At 43.0% G+C, this 15,595-nt stretch overlaps 1 protein-coding gene across 1 annotated transcript in view; it reads right to left on the bottom strand.

Moving 5' to 3' along the window:
• The window catches only part of SPIDR (scaffold protein involved in DNA repair), a 483,830-nt gene extending 473,498 nt beyond the window's left edge, over window positions 1–10,332 (bottom strand). The window contains exon 1 of the mRNA XM_025393220.1: window positions 10,274–10,332. Within this exon, the coding sequence (XP_025249005.1) occupies window positions 10,274–10,306 (33 nt within the window). The 5' untranslated portion in view covers window positions 10,307–10,332. The remainder of the gene's footprint in view (window positions 1–10,273) is intronic.
• Window positions 10,333–15,595: the final 5,263 nt, after the last annotated feature.

Here is a 15,595-nt window from a genome sequence, read left to right as displayed (position 1 = left end):
TATTGCGGCACTATTCACAATAGCAAAGACTTGGAATCAACCCAAATGTCCATCAGTGACAGACTGGATTAAGAAAATGTGGCACATATACACCATGGAATACTATGCAGCCATAAAAAAGGATGAGTTTGTGTCCTTTGTAGGGACATGGATGCAGCCGGAAACCATCATTCTTAGCAAACTCTCACACGAACAGAAAACCAAACACCGCATGTTCTCACTCATAGGTGGGAACTGAACAATGAGATCACTTGGACTCGGGAAGGGGAACATCACACACCAGGGCCTATCATGGGGAGGGGGGAGTGGGGAGGGATTGCATTGGGAGTTATACCTGATGTAAATGACGAGTTGTTGGGTGCTGACAAGTTGATGGGTGCAGCACAGCAACATGGCACAAGTATACATATGTAACAAACCTGCACGTTATGCACATGTACCCTAGAACTTAAAGTATAATTAAAAAAAAAAAAAAAAAAAAAAAGAATAAAACTCCTAGGAATAAATTTAACCAAAGAAGTACAGGACTTTTTCACTGAAAACTGTAAAACATAGCTAGAAATTAAAGATCTAAATAAATGAAAAAGACAACCCATGCTCACAGGAAATAGTATTAAGATGATAATATTGTCTAATTTGTCTATATATTCAACCCAATCAAAATCCCAGATGGCTTTCTGCAGAAATTGACAAGCTGCTATTATTCATATGGGAATGCAACAAACCCAAAACAGTTTAAAAAATCTCAAAACAGAAAACAACTCAGAAACTCACAAGTCTAATTTCGACACTGCCAAGTTACAGTAATTAAAACAAGATGGTACTAAAATAAAGGGAGACATGAGATCAGTGGAATAGAATTCATAGGCCAGAAGCAAATCTTTACTTTTATCGTCAACTGATTTTCAATTAAAACAAAAAAGTGCCAAGACAATTCAAGGACAAAGAACAATTTTTTTCAACAAAGAGTGTTGAGACAACTGAGTATCCACATCCACAAGAATGAAGTTGTATCCCTATCTCACTGTGTAGAAAAATTAACTCTGAATGAATCACAGACCTAAATGTAAGAGCTAAAACTATAACCCTTGGAAGAAAACATAGGAATAAATCTTTGTGACCTTGGTTTAGGCAATGATTTATTAGACATGACACCAAAAAGCACAAGCAACAAAAGAAAAAACAAATTGGACCTCATCAAAATTATTAAAAACATTTGTACTTCAATAAGAGAATGAAAAGGAAACCCAAAGAATGGGAGAAAATATCTGCAAATCATACATCTTATAGGGGAACAGTATACAGAATTTTAAAGAACTCATGATTAAACAATAAAACGGCAAATAACCCAATGAAAATGCAGCCAAATATGCTGAATAAACATTTCTTCAACATACAGAAATGCCCAATAAGTACATGAAAAGATGTTCAACCTCATTAGAGAACTGCAAACCAAACCACAGTGAGGTGACACTTCATAACCATTAGGATGACTAAAATCAAACGACAGGCAATGGCAAGTGTTAGCAAGAATGTGGCAAAATTAGAATATTCATTCCTTGCTGGTGAGACTGTAAAAGGTGCAACCACTTTGGAAAATTTTAAGTTATCCAAAACGTAAATATACAGTTATTATGTGACCCAAAAATTCCACTGCTAGAGGAAAAAAACTTAGGTCTACATAAAAACACATACACAAACGTTCAACGCAGGCCAGGCATGGTGGCTCACGGCTGTAATCCCAACACCTTGGGAAGCTGAGATGGGAGGATCTCTTGAGCCCAGGAGTTTGAGACCAGCCTGGGCAATATAGTGAGACCTCATCTAAATTTAAAAAATATATACGTTCAAAGCAACATTATTCTTAACAGCCCAAAAGAAGAAATAATCCAAATGTCTATCAACTAACAAATGGATTTTTAAAATGCAGTATGTCCAGGCAATGAAAAATGTATTCAAAATAAATAGGAATGAAGTACTGATACATGCAACAACATGTATAAACCTGGAAAACATTATGCTTAATGAAAGAAGCCAGTCACAAAATGACCACACTTTATGTGAAATGTCCAGAAGAGGCAAATCCATACACACCGAAAGTAGCTTAGTGGTTGCCAATGGATGAGGGAAGAGAGAATGGGGAGTGACTAGTAATAGCTAGGGGGTTTCTTTTTGGGGTCATGAAAATATTCTACAATTAGGAACGTTTGTACAACTCTGTAAATATACTAGAAACCACTGGATTTTCCACTTTAAAAAGGTGGATTTTATTATCTATAAAACTGAGTAACAACATTGCCAATGAGACTGTAAAATTATACAGATACAACCACTTTCAAAAAGTTTGTCACTTTCTTACAGAGTTAAACATCAAATTACCATAGGTTCTGGTAATTACACACTTAGGCATTTATCTCAGAGAAATGAAAACTTATGTTCACACAAAAACTTGTACACAAATGTTTATAGCAGTTTTATTTGCAATAACCAAAATCTGAAAGCAGCCTAGAGGTCCTTCAATAATAAATGTTAATCCAAACTCTGGTATGTCCATTATATGGAACACTACTCAGCAATTAAAACAAAGAAACTACTGGCTGGGCGCGGTGGCTCATGCCTGTAATCCTAGCACTTTGGGAGGCCGAGGCGGGTGGATTGCACTGCCTGAGCTCAGGAGTTCAAGACCAGCCTGGGCAACAAGGTGAAACCCTGTCTCTACTAAAATACAAAAAATTAGCCGGGCATGGCAGCGGGCGCCTGTAGTATCAGCTACTCGGGAGGCTGAGGCAGCAGAATCATTTGAACTGGGGAGGCAGAAAGTTGCAGTGAGCTGAGATCGCGCTATTGCACTCCAGCCTGGGCAAGACAGTGAGACTCCAACTCAAAAAAACAAATAAAAACAAAACAAAACAAAAAGAAACTACTGATATTCAAAACAACTTGGATAAATCATGAGAGTTTGATGTTGTATTTAAAAAAAAAACCTCAGACTAGGCACTGTGGCTCATGTCCGTAATCCCAGCACTTTGGGATGCCGAGGCGGGCGGATCACCTGAGGTCAGGAGTTCGAGACCAGCCTGACCAACATGGTGAAACCCCAACTCTACTAAAAATACAAAATCAGCCAGGTGTGGCAATGCATGCCTGTAATCCCAGCTACTCGGGAGACTGAGGCAGGAGAATCACTTGACCCCAGGGAGCAGAGGTTACAGTGAGCCGAGATCATGCCATTGCACTCCAGCCTGGGCAACAAGAGTAAAACTCCATCTCAGAAAAAGAAAAAAAACAACAACAACCTCAAAAGGTTACATACTACGTGATTCCATTTATGTAACATGCTTGAAATGACAAATTTTTTTCTAGTAATTAGGGGAGCTGGAGTTACTGGAAGTGAGTGACTGTGATTATAAAAGAGATCCTTGTGCTGATGGACAGTAACTTGACTGTGGTGGTGGATACACAAACCTACAGAATCTACATGTGATAGAACTGCAAAGAATTGTTATGGCCTGATGTTTATGCCTCCTCAAAATATATTTGTTGAAATCCTAACCCCTGAGGTGATGGTATTAGGAGGTGGGGCCTTTGGTAGGTGATTAGAAGTTATGGGATTGATGCCCTTATAAAAGAGATCTTGGAGAGCTCCTTTACCTCTTCCACCATATAAAGACATGGTGAGAATATGGCTGTCTATTAACCAGAAAGCAGGCCCTCACCAGACATGAAATCTGTCAACACTTTGATCTAGCAAGGTCCAGCCTCCAGAATCAGTTTATAAAACAATTATTCTCTATGTTACTCACAATTGTCTGTGAATTTACAATCATCTCAATTAAAATAAATGGAATGAGATGTGCAAGGGACTGCTGGGTTTTACAATAAACTTTTTTGTAGTATTTTACCTTACCTATAAACATGTATTATTTTGACTAAAAAGAAAACACGTTTTCCCTTAAGTAACGTACTCTATGCAAAGTGCTTAACATACAGAAAGTTTTCAATATAAAGCTCTCCTTCCCTTTGGTTTGAGGAATAAGACAACCTCTAGGCCAGGCACAGTGGTTCACGCTGTAATCCCAGCAGTTTGGGAGGCCAAGGAGAAAGAATGCTTGAGGCCAGGAATTGAAAACCAGTCTCAGTAACACAGCAAGACCCTATCTCTACAAAAGAAACTTAAATATTAGCCAGGCACAGTGGCATGGCCTGTGGTCCCAGCTACTCGGTAGGCCAAAATGGGAGGATCCCTTCAGCCCAGGAGCTCAAGACTGCAGTGAGTCATGATCACGTCCCTGTGCCCCTGCGCCCCACAGCCTGGGTGACAGAGGAAGACCGTCTCCCAAAAAAAAAAAAAAAAAACAACAAGACAACTGAGATGTCTATACTAAGTAGTCTAATTCTGAGATGTAGAGCCAGCAGTAAATCATTCAATGAGATTATCAAGGCCCTAAACTGGAACCATGAGGTACTCCTACCAAGATAACTATGAGAATTTCCTGCCATCACTGAAAAACTTGAAAATGAGCCTTTTTTTCTTGTTCAACAAGCTGAAAGACAGCAATTCCAGGGAAATCTAGAGACAAAGTAGTAGAGGATGTACACTATCTTTGTCCTCATATGATATTAATTGCTTTCATTATCACCAACATTTATTGAGTGCTTATATGCTCAGTATATCATCCCATGCATTCTCATTACTTAATCCTCACATCAACCCAGCAACATAGGTATTAACCCCATTTTATAAAGAAAAGATAACTCAACGTTAGGTATATTGCCCTATTCGAGAGCTAGGAAGCAATGTGTCAAGATTTTCTCCCATGTATGTCTATGTCCAAAACTAAAGATTCTAGCCACTTGTTCTCCATTATCTTACGTTAATAAAAGTGTCTATCAACAACTATACAATCACTTCCCACACATAGGCACCACAAGTGAGTTTCTGACTGGGCTCTAAGTATCTGAAAATTCACTGGGACTTTTCAGTCCTACTCACATTATCGGAGTCACTCCCTCCCAATCATGATGTCTCCCATGCCATTCTGCACTCTATAGCCTACTTCTTCAGTGCTGCCTTTCAAGCACTAAGACCCCTACCCTTTGACCAACCCATGGGGTTACCAATCACCAACCCATGGCGCCACTGGAAAAAAGTCCAAAAATGATAGCAGCTCCCTCCAGTTATTCTTATTACATGTCCTTGGCCACTGTTGAACACTTATTCCCTAGTCCTCCATTCATTCACACACACACACACACACACACACCCCTACACAGAATCTCACACATACATGTGAGTTCCATACCCACACTTCTCGACATCTCCGTATCAGCCCCATAGCTCATGTTGTCACATCTTCCCCAGGAAAAAAAAATTAGCCATCGTAAAAATCAGCTAACTTCCCATCTACTGAGCTCTCCTTCTTCCCTACAGTCTCCCGGGGAAATGTTACTATTCTCTGAAACTAACTCTGCTCTGTAATGGAATCCAATCCTTCTAAGATACTAAAAGGTCCTGACTCTCCCCATTGGCTTCTTCCTTCCTACTTCAAAGAGGCAAAGTGTTGCCCTGTCTTGACAAAGAAAACACTTTTCAAACTGCAGCCTTGAGTACTCTTCAAACTCATGTGTACATTGTATTTAATCAATACCTACCATCTGCTTGCCCTAGTGCAAGAAGCACCAGAAATAAAATAAATTGGCTGAGTGCCGTGGCTCATGCCTATAATCCCAGCACTTTGGAAGGCTAAGGCACGGAGGATTGCTTGAGGCCAGGAGTTCAAGACTAATATGGATAATATGGCAAGACACCATCTCCACAAAAAATTTAAAAACAAGCTGGGTGTTGTGGTGCACCCCTGTAGTTTCAGCTACTGGGGAGGCTGAGGTGGGAGGATCGCTTAAGCCTGAGAGGTCGAGGGTGCAAAGAGCCACATCGCACCACTGCACTCCAGCTTAGGGTGACAGAGTGAGACCCTGTTTCAAAACATAAAAAATAAAAATAAAAATAAAAATAAAAGAAAGAAAAGAAGTTTCAGTGATGAGAGGGACCCAAACGGTTAGAGAAAGAAGGTGTCATCAGCAAGATGTACTCTTCCTTTATTTCTCTCTTTCATGATCTTGCCGAGATAGTTTTTCTTTCAGTGGAAGAGTGAGCAGAAGGCAGGGCGAGGAGCTAGAAGCTATAACTCAGCCTAACGAGGTGAAAGGAGCTGTGAGAGTTTTACAGCTGGGGAGAAACAGAAAATCTCAAAAGGCGCCGGGCGCAGTGGCTCACACCTGTAATCTTAGCACTGTGGGAGGCTGAGGCGGGTAGATCACCTGAAGTCAAGAGTTCAAGACCAGCCTGATCAACATGGTGAAACTCCATCTCTTCTAAAGTACAAAAAAAGTTAGCCGGGCATGATGGCAGGTGCCTATAATTCCAGCTACTCAGGAGGCTGAGACAGGAGAATGACTTGAACCCAGGAGACGGTGGGTGCAGTGAGCCGAGATCGGGCCACTGCACTCCAGCCTGGGTGGCTGAGCAAGACTCTGTCTCAAAAAAAAAAAAGAAAAAAAAAGAAAATCTCAAAAGGCAAGCTGCTGCCCAAGAACAGGAGTATATGTGGTCGTCCTTGGCTACTTCATAAGGTAAGGGAGAACACAAGGCATAAAGGGAAGAATCACAGCATGTTAAGGGATAGTGAGGGGCTAAAGCAGGAGAAACCCATGGAGGGAAGTGAGGAAAGAACTAAGATACCTCAGTCTTTGAGCAACTGACTGCCTTAATCTCCTTGAGTCTTAAATTCCACATATCTATATATCCTAATATCAGTTAAGTGGCAAATGACTTTCCCACTTCTCACAGGTTCAACTTCCTGAATCATCATGGGTTCCTTCCTCTTCCTCTTTCAATTGCAGTTGCCTAAATCTCACCTTCCATTTGTAGTCTATCAACTCAGTCCTTTCCATTCTATTCCTAATTCCACTACTTTAGTCCATGACCACATCACCTTTCATCTTAAGAGTCCTGATACATCTGTGTGGCTTGTCCAAAATTGCAAAATCATTCAACTGTATCGCTGAGGCTGATACCCAAGTCTTCAGACTAGGGTATTTCCTCATGTTTCTTCACACCTAGAATACTTGCAAATCTTCTAAACTAGTTCCCCTTTCATAAATTAATCACATGTTTATTAGGTATCTAGTATGTACAAGGGATATGACAGGTACTCTGGGGAATATAGGCTGAAGAAATAGTCCCTAATCTTAAATGTCTAGACTGTAAGCTAATAAAGGTGTAGACACAAATAAACCTAATGTAAGACACGGAGTAGTAAGAGTTACCTACATAAAATTCCACAGACTACAGAAGAAAGTTCATTTACAGCTGGGATAATTTGGGAGGCGAAATTTGGGGTGGGCCTCAGTGGATGATTAAGATTCCAATCAGCAGAAATGGGAGAATTGGCATTATTCCAAACCAAGAAAATACAGAAGAAAGTTCATTTACAGCTGGGATAATTTGGGGGAAGGTGGGATTTGGAGTAGGCCTCAATGGATGATAAAGATTCCATGGCTGGAAGCGGTGGCTCACACCTGTAATCCCAGCACTTTGGGAGGCTGAGGCAGGTAGATCACGACGTCAGGTGATTGAGACCATCCAGGCTAACACGGTGAAACCCCGTCTCTAACAAAAATTTTTAAAAATTAGCTGGGTGTGGTGGCGGGTGCCTGTAGTCCCAGCGACCCGGGAGGGAGGCTAAGGCAGAAGAATGGCATGAACCTGGGAGGTGGAGCTTGCAGTGAGCCGAGATTGCGCCACTGCATTCCAGCCTGGGCGACACAGCAAGACTGCGTCCCCCGCCCCCCCCCAAAAAAAAAATTATCAATCAGCAGAAATGGGAGAACTGGCATTATTCCAAACCAAGAACATATGCAATTACCACTAAGGGGCAAGAAAGTACAGTGACAGCAATAGTCTATTTTACCTATAAGATAAATAATGAACAAAGCTGTAAAGTTAAGAAATAAGACGCAGATACATTATGGAGGCTGTGAAAAGCAGGCTGAGAGCCTGAACAAAAGCAAGGTCTGGGGCAGACTAGCTGAATATAAATCCTAGCTTCTTCCCTTAACTGCTCTGTGACCTTAGGCAAATTAGCCTCTCTGCTGAGCCACGGTTACCTCATCCATAAAACAAGACTAATGGTATCTACCTCACAGGACTGTTAAAATAAATTAGTTAATACATATAAAGCACTAAACACAGGGTAAGTCTGCAATAAATTATGATGTAGCCAATAAGTAAAACGAGATTTAGGTAGAGGACTAACAATATAATCAAAGTAGTGCCTAAGGGAAAGTCACCTCTGAAGATGGAATGGGAGCATGCTAGCTGGCACCACACAGCAACACTCCAACCATTAAAGTCCTTTGAGACTGACCAAGGGAGACAAAAACAAAAAATAAATTCCTGTGAAATACTGTGGAAGCCAGCCTCCAAGGTGGGCCCTGTGATCCCCAGCTCCTGGGGATCCTCTATAGTCTCCTCATACATTGTACCGGGTTGGTCCATGCAATGAATAGACAGCAGATGGGATGTCACTTCTGAGATTAGGCTATGTAAGACACGGGGGCGAATATCTTGTTGCTCTCTCTCTTGCTCTTGGGAAAGCCAGGACCCTGTTTTAAGCTGCCCTATGGAGCTATCAAGAAACAACCATGTGAGTGAGCTTGGAACTGTATTCTCCAGCTCCAATGACCTTTATTTGACTGCAGCCTTGTGGGAGATCCTGAACTACAACCACATAGTTGAGCCGTTCTCAGATTCCTGACTCTCAGAAACTCTATGATATAATAAATATTTGTTATGAACTGCTTCAGTTTTCAGCAACGTATTACACAATAGACAACTGTACGACTACTAAAAAAATTTGATAAGAGTCTTGAAAAACAAGATGAAGAGACCAGAAATGAACGTCAATTCAAAAATACTAAGATTTCTGAGTCAAGAGAAACTGTTAGGGCCTGGAGGACTAAGGGTGAGATGATGATTTTGTGATGCACCAAGTTTGAGCTCTAGGGAAAGATCTAATATAGATCTGAAAGTCATCTATACAGCAATGACAATTAACTTCAATGTATGATAATTGCCCAAAGCAAATGTGGAAAATGAGAAGCAGCACAAGGTCAAAAATTAGAACATGGCACGAACACAGTAAAGAGAAGAAAATAAGCTGTTGCAAGACAGGAAGATAATCAGGGTAGCAACATCAGGGATGTTCCAAAAGAAATAAAAGCAGGTGGTCAATGTGTCAAATGCTCCAATGACCAAGTAAATAACTTACACTGGATTTAGCAAATTGATGTATTTCCTTGATTTCTTTGCATACATTAATACTTCTGAAATCAGGCTGTATTTTATAATCAACAGAGGTGCCTGAAATGAATTTCTTTATTCCCTAAAGCCAGTCACAAAATTGATGGTGTGGGCTGATAATAAATGGTATTTGAGAAGCAAGAAAGCATGGTAGTGGTAAAGAAGTTGAACCAGTATATGTGGACTATTTTTTTCAGAAGTTTTCGAGTAAAGGAAGAGTCAAGAAAGGAGGTCCTGTGTTTGCTTTTTAAAAACTGTTTTACTATGAGACAAACGTATTTGAAAGCAAGGAAGTTAGAAGGAACTTTAAAACGATAAAGGACACATGCCAGAACAAGCACAATTAGCAGAACAAAAAAGGACGCACTGGCGGATACAGGTGCAATTAAACACCATTCACCCAACGATTCCTAGGCACCCGCGCTCGTTCTGGACCCCGAGGCAGCGCGGTGTCCAAGAACTGGGCGGTCAGACGCACAGTCCCCTCCCAGTGCTGCAGGAAGAAAGGCAGAGTTGACAGGGGATTATCCGAGGAGACTGGCAAAGCCATGCCAGGATTACCTGCTGTTTGGTGCAGTACACCAGAATCAAAAACAGACAAAAGTAAAGCCAAGTATCCCCGAGGCGGACAAACGCTCCCGCCCGCTGCGTCCCTCGGCGGCCCCACCCCTCGCCTTCCGTACTGCGGCTGAGGGCCCGGCCCACACGCCAGGACCAGACCCGGACCTGGGGGCGGCACCCCGCTGCGCTGGCTGGCTCCACGCGCGCAGACGGGACCCGCCACCACCGAGCCCTCCACTCCCAACGCCCACCCTCTCTCACCCCAGCAGCCCTGGGCCGGCCCCGCGCCGGCCCGCCGCTTGCCCGCAACGCGGGAAACGGCGCGGCACCCACTCCCAACCCAGAGCCTACCTTCGAAGCTCTAGCGCGCCAGCCGCGGGGCATCTCCAGAAACGAAGCCTAAGCGTACCGCCCCCTCAGCGCGCCGCCGTCCCACCTCGGCGCGCCGCACCGCGCGCTGCCATTGGCGGGCGCTCGGGCGCAGGGCGGGGCTTCGGCGGGGGGCAGGACTTCTCCTGGCCCCAGAGCCCCAGGGCCTCCGGGACTGCCTGGTTGGGCCCAGAGCCCGGAAGGAGTGCAGCGCGGAGGGGAGAACTTCCTCCCCCGGGGCTGGTGGGGTCTACGGGGTGAGCTCTGGGCTGTGGCGTTGCTCGCCCGCGAGCTCCTGGGCCGGCGCCTGGAGTGGCGGCCGCCTCCAAGTGTTGTCTTTCGAATTCAGTTACTTTCGTTTGTGTTGTCAGGCAACAACTGACCTTAAATAAAAATGAAAACCAGAAAAGTAGGCTACACATGCAATAATGGATACTTAAGGAATGGAAGTGGCTGCTGGTGACTGGAGCAGAGAGGGTGTGGTTTCCCCATGTTTGGGGGCCGGGGGTAAGGACTAAAGTCTAAGTGTCCAGAGCCCGAACTGCATGTTGGTCATCACATCAACAGGAGAACTCGTGGAGCCTGCGGAAAGGCTACGGGGTGCCAGAATCTGAGGGGGCGGGAGATTGCGTTCCTGCCACGTTTCGCCGGGGCGCACAGGGGCTCCGCGGGGCCCGCTGCTCCTCAGGGCGTGAGAGAAGTGGGTCCGAGACCGTGCGGCGCCGACCACAGTCGACCCAGCAGAAGCCGGGGAAGGCCACGAGTCTGACTGGGTCCGAGGACTGTGAGGAAGGCGTCTCCCATAGAGAAAGCTACCAGGTAGTTTAACAAGGTGAAAAAGCGTCGGCCTGCGGAGGAGGAAAGGATGCTCAGAAAGTTGCCTCAAAAGGACGCAGAAGTGGAGGTGAATCTTCTGCTTCAGAGGCACTTTTTTGTGCCTCTGTGAAAATGCATTGCTTTCTGGTTGATCCATCTTCAGGTTTTCTCTCCGTCCTGGTCCCTGTTCTGCCAACATCCCGTGTTTGAATCTGGTACCTAAAGCCGCAGATACTTGGTTCATAGTAGATGTCCACTCTGCAGTGGCTGAAAACACAGAAGAAAAACCATCTTCGCCTGGGAAGCACTTTATTGCTAGTGCCATTACTGTCAACAGTTGTAACAAGATAAACGGCATGCCCAATCTAGTTGAGAATTTTGGACACTGGGCCTCCCACTGGGACTGCACCAAGAAACCAGGTCTGCCATTGCCGCTTCCGCCGGGCCTCACTGTCTTAGCACAGTAAGTGCACCCGACCGCGCCAGGAGTCCCCATTTCACTCCCACAACCAGGCCTGTGGTGAGGCTCCCGCTTGTTATCTCCACCAGGAGGTGCTGTCCTGCTGAAATGTTGGGATTTTTCTCCAAACTTCCTCCTGTTCAGAATTCACCATCTTAGTAGTGGCGTGGACATCCACCTGGCCATAGCTCACCCAGAAACCTAGGAATTTTTGTGAACAGGTCTGTGTCCCTTACCAATCTGTCAACTTGCCACTGCCACCACTGTTTCCCAGGCCGCTAGTGTGTTTTGCCCAGACTGCTGGTAGCTCCTAACCCATGTCCCCTAATCCACTGTTGCCCCTCACACGCCACACACATACAATCCATTCTCCACACAGACACCACGGTGATGTTGATGCTGTCTATATTGGCCTTCCTTTTGGTGGTCAAACGTGTCTAGCTCCTACAGCCTTGGGGTCTAATAAGCATTTGCTCTTCCTTTTGCCTAAAAGGCTCTGGCCTCCCTCTGCCATGCCATTTCCCATGCACCTGTCAAACCTGAACCTGGTGGCCAGCTTCCCTAAACTAGCAAGCCTGAACCTCCCTGTTCTTCATGTCCACAGGACCCCTACTCTGTTGAAGATGTTGTGACAATCACAATCTAAATAATTACCATAGTTATTTGTTATACCATGTGGCTCCACCTCCATGCTGTAAGGTAATACCATTTCTATCTTCACCGTTTTTGTATCTCCATCAATTAGCACAGTGTCTTCCATATACAAAGTACTCAATTATTTACTATGGATGAACTACTCATTGTGAAACAGAAATGACTTGCCAGAGGCTGCACAGCTAGTAAGTGTTCAGGATTACAACTCATATGTGATACCAAGATCCACGCATTCTCCACTACACCAATCAGATCATAGTAGAATCATGAGGAATTTTTCACTTGAACGTATGAACTCAGCAAAAGGGAACTGTTGATGAGAAAGATGAGCCCCTGCCGAAAGGGACTTATGAGGCCTCTCCAGTCTTGTCTTATTTCCTCCTCAACAAACACTCGATGGCAAACATCAAGACAAACCAGAAAGTCCTTCTTTTAACTTTTTTCTCATCAAACTTTTTGGCCTAGTTGTTGTTCTGCAGATATCTGTGGTCTTCACTCTGCTTACAACCATCCTAAGGATTCCATGGAGATCCATGGAGTCTGGGGAGGTTGCGACTCACAAGAGCATCTCTGCTGCACCTTCAGGGCAGCTCTCCTTCCATCTGTCTTATATATGGGGCAAGATTGTATTTAAAGAAAGATCTAATGGGGGAGAAATGTTTAGAATCTACTCATCAATATTCTTTTTTAGTCTGGTAGATGATAGTGCTCTAGGCTACAAATGAATCCAAGATTTAAACGTGAAAAAAATGTCAAGGTATTAGAATAAAACATGACCAGATTCCTTTATAATCTTAGAGTGGGAGAAAGGTTTTCCAACTATGACTCAAAATGCTCTAGTTGTAATAGGAAAGATTGATCAATTCAACTACATAAAAACCCTAAATTATGCATGGCAAAAAAAAATGGCAAAATCAAAGAATAGTTCATATTGATATCATATAGAAACAACCCCCTAAAGTATAAATTAGTCTTGGAGGAGTAACCAAGAGTATTCCTTGGGGGAAATAACCAAAAACCCAGTAGAAAATGGGCAAAGGACAAGGGCAGTTCACAGAGAAAGGAACAAAAATGGCTTTTATACAATGAAAAATATACTGTCTCACTCATGACAAGAAAAATGCAAACTTAAACTGCACACCTATCATATTGGCTAAAATCCAAGTCCTCAACAACACATATTAGGGTAAGGGTCCTCTCGTGTATTGCTAACAAAAGTACAAAATTAGGCAACTGCTATCAGTGGGACTGTGAAAATATGTTTCAAAATTATAAGTGTATTTACTCTTTAAGCTAGCAATCATACTTCTGGGAATTAATCCTACACATACACCTGCACACATATTGTCTTAGTCTGTTTTGTGCTGCTATAACAGAATATCCGATACTGGGTAGTTTACAAAGAACAGACGTTTACTTTCTCACTCTGAGAAATCTGAGATCAAGGAGCTGGCATTTGGTGTCTGGTGTGGGCCTTATTGCTGCATGAAGGCCACGAAAAGAAGAAGGCAGAAGGCCACGAAAGCAGGCTAGCCAAATGCTGCATGAAGCCTCTTTTATAAGAGCCTTAATCCCATTAATGATGGAGGAGCCTTCATGGCCTATTTGGCAACACCTGAATTTTAGAGGAGACACATATGAAATGATAACACATGTGAAATGATATGTATGTAAGGGTATTTATTGCAGCATAGATTGCAATAGCAAAAGACTAGAAACAATTGTTATATTTGTTTACTTGGAGAGTAAGGAGACTATTAAATATGCCATGCTAATACCTTCATAATGATCTCCAGCTTTACTAAATGAAAAAAACAATTGACAGAATATGATTCATAGTGTGCTGCCTCTCTAGTGCAAGAAAACAGGAAAACATATTGCTTATATCTGCATGAAGAAATGCAACATCAAAATAGATATATAGAAAATAAATGAAAGGGGTTACCTAGTAGAGGGGAGGAACCAAGTGATTGGGATGAGGGAAGACTTCTCCATCTCTACTTTTTATTTTTTTTAATTTTTTTTATTATTATTATTCTACTTTAAGTTCTAGGGTACATGTGCATAACGTGCAGGTTTGTTACATATGTATACTTGTGCCATGTTGCTGTGCTGCACCCATCAACTCGTCAGCACCCATCAACTCGTCATTTACATCAGGTATAACTCCCAATGCAATCCCTCCCTCCTCCCCCCTCCTCATGATAAGCCCCAGTGTGTGATGTTCCCCTTCCCGAGTCCAAGTGATCTCATTGTTCAGTTCCCACCTATGAGTGAGAACATGTGGTGTTTGGTTTTCTCTTCTTGCCATAGTTTGCTGAGAATGACGGTTTCCAGCTGCATCCATATCCCTACAAAGGACACAAACTCATCCTTTTTAATGGCTGCATAGTATTCCATGGTGTATATGTGCCACATTTTCTTAATCCAGTCTGTCACTGATGGACATTTGGGTGGATTCCAAGTCTTTGCTATTGTGAATAGTGCCGCAATAAACATACGTGTGCATGTGTCTTTATAGCAGCATGATTTATAATCCTTTGGGTATATCCCCAGTAATGGGATGGCTGGGTCATATGGTACATCTAGTTCTAGATCCTAGAGGAATCGCCATACTGTTTTCCATAATGGTTGAACTAGTTTACAATCCCACCAACAGTGTAAAAGTGTTCCTATTTCTCCACATCCTCTCCAGCACCTGTTGTTTCCTGACTTTTTAATGATTGCTATTCTAACTGGTGTGAGATGGTATCTCATTGTGGTTTTGATTTGCATTTCTCTGATGGCCAGTGATGATGAGCATTTTTTCATGTGTCTGTTGGCTGAATGAATGTCTTCTTTTGAGAAATGTCTGTTCATATCCTTTGCCCACTTTTTGATGGGGTTGTTTGTTTTTTTCTTGTAAATTTGTTGGAGTTCTTTGTAGGTTCTGGATATTAGCCCTTTGTCAGATGAGTAGATTGCAAACATTTTCTCCCATTCTGTAGGTTGCCTGTTCACCCTGATGGTAGTTTCCTTTGCTGTGCAGAAGCTTTTTAGTTTAATTAGATCCCATTTGTCAATTTTGGCTTTTGTTGCCGTTGCTTTTGGTGTTTTAGACATGAAGTCCTTGCCCATGCCTATGTCCTGAATGGTATTACCTAGGTTTTCCTCTAGGGTTTTTATGGTATTAGGTCTAACATTCAAGTCTCTAATATATCTTGAATTAATTTTCGTATAAGGAGTAAGGAAAGGATCCAGTTTCAGCTTTCTACTTATGGCTAGCCATTTTTCCCAACACCATTTATTAAATAGGGAATCCTTTCCCCATTTCTTGCTTTTCTGAGGTTTGTCAAAGATCAGATGGCTGTAGATGTGTGGTATTATTTCTGAGG

This window comes from Theropithecus gelada, chromosome 8, assembly GCF_003255815.1.
Source record: "Theropithecus gelada isolate Dixy chromosome 8, Tgel_1.0, whole genome shotgun sequence".
NCBI classification, from domain to species: Eukaryota; Metazoa; Chordata; class Mammalia; order Primates; family Cercopithecidae; genus Theropithecus; species Theropithecus gelada.
The sequence above is the reverse complement of the archived record's forward strand: the minus strand, read 5'-3'. Positions and strand labels throughout refer to the sequence as shown.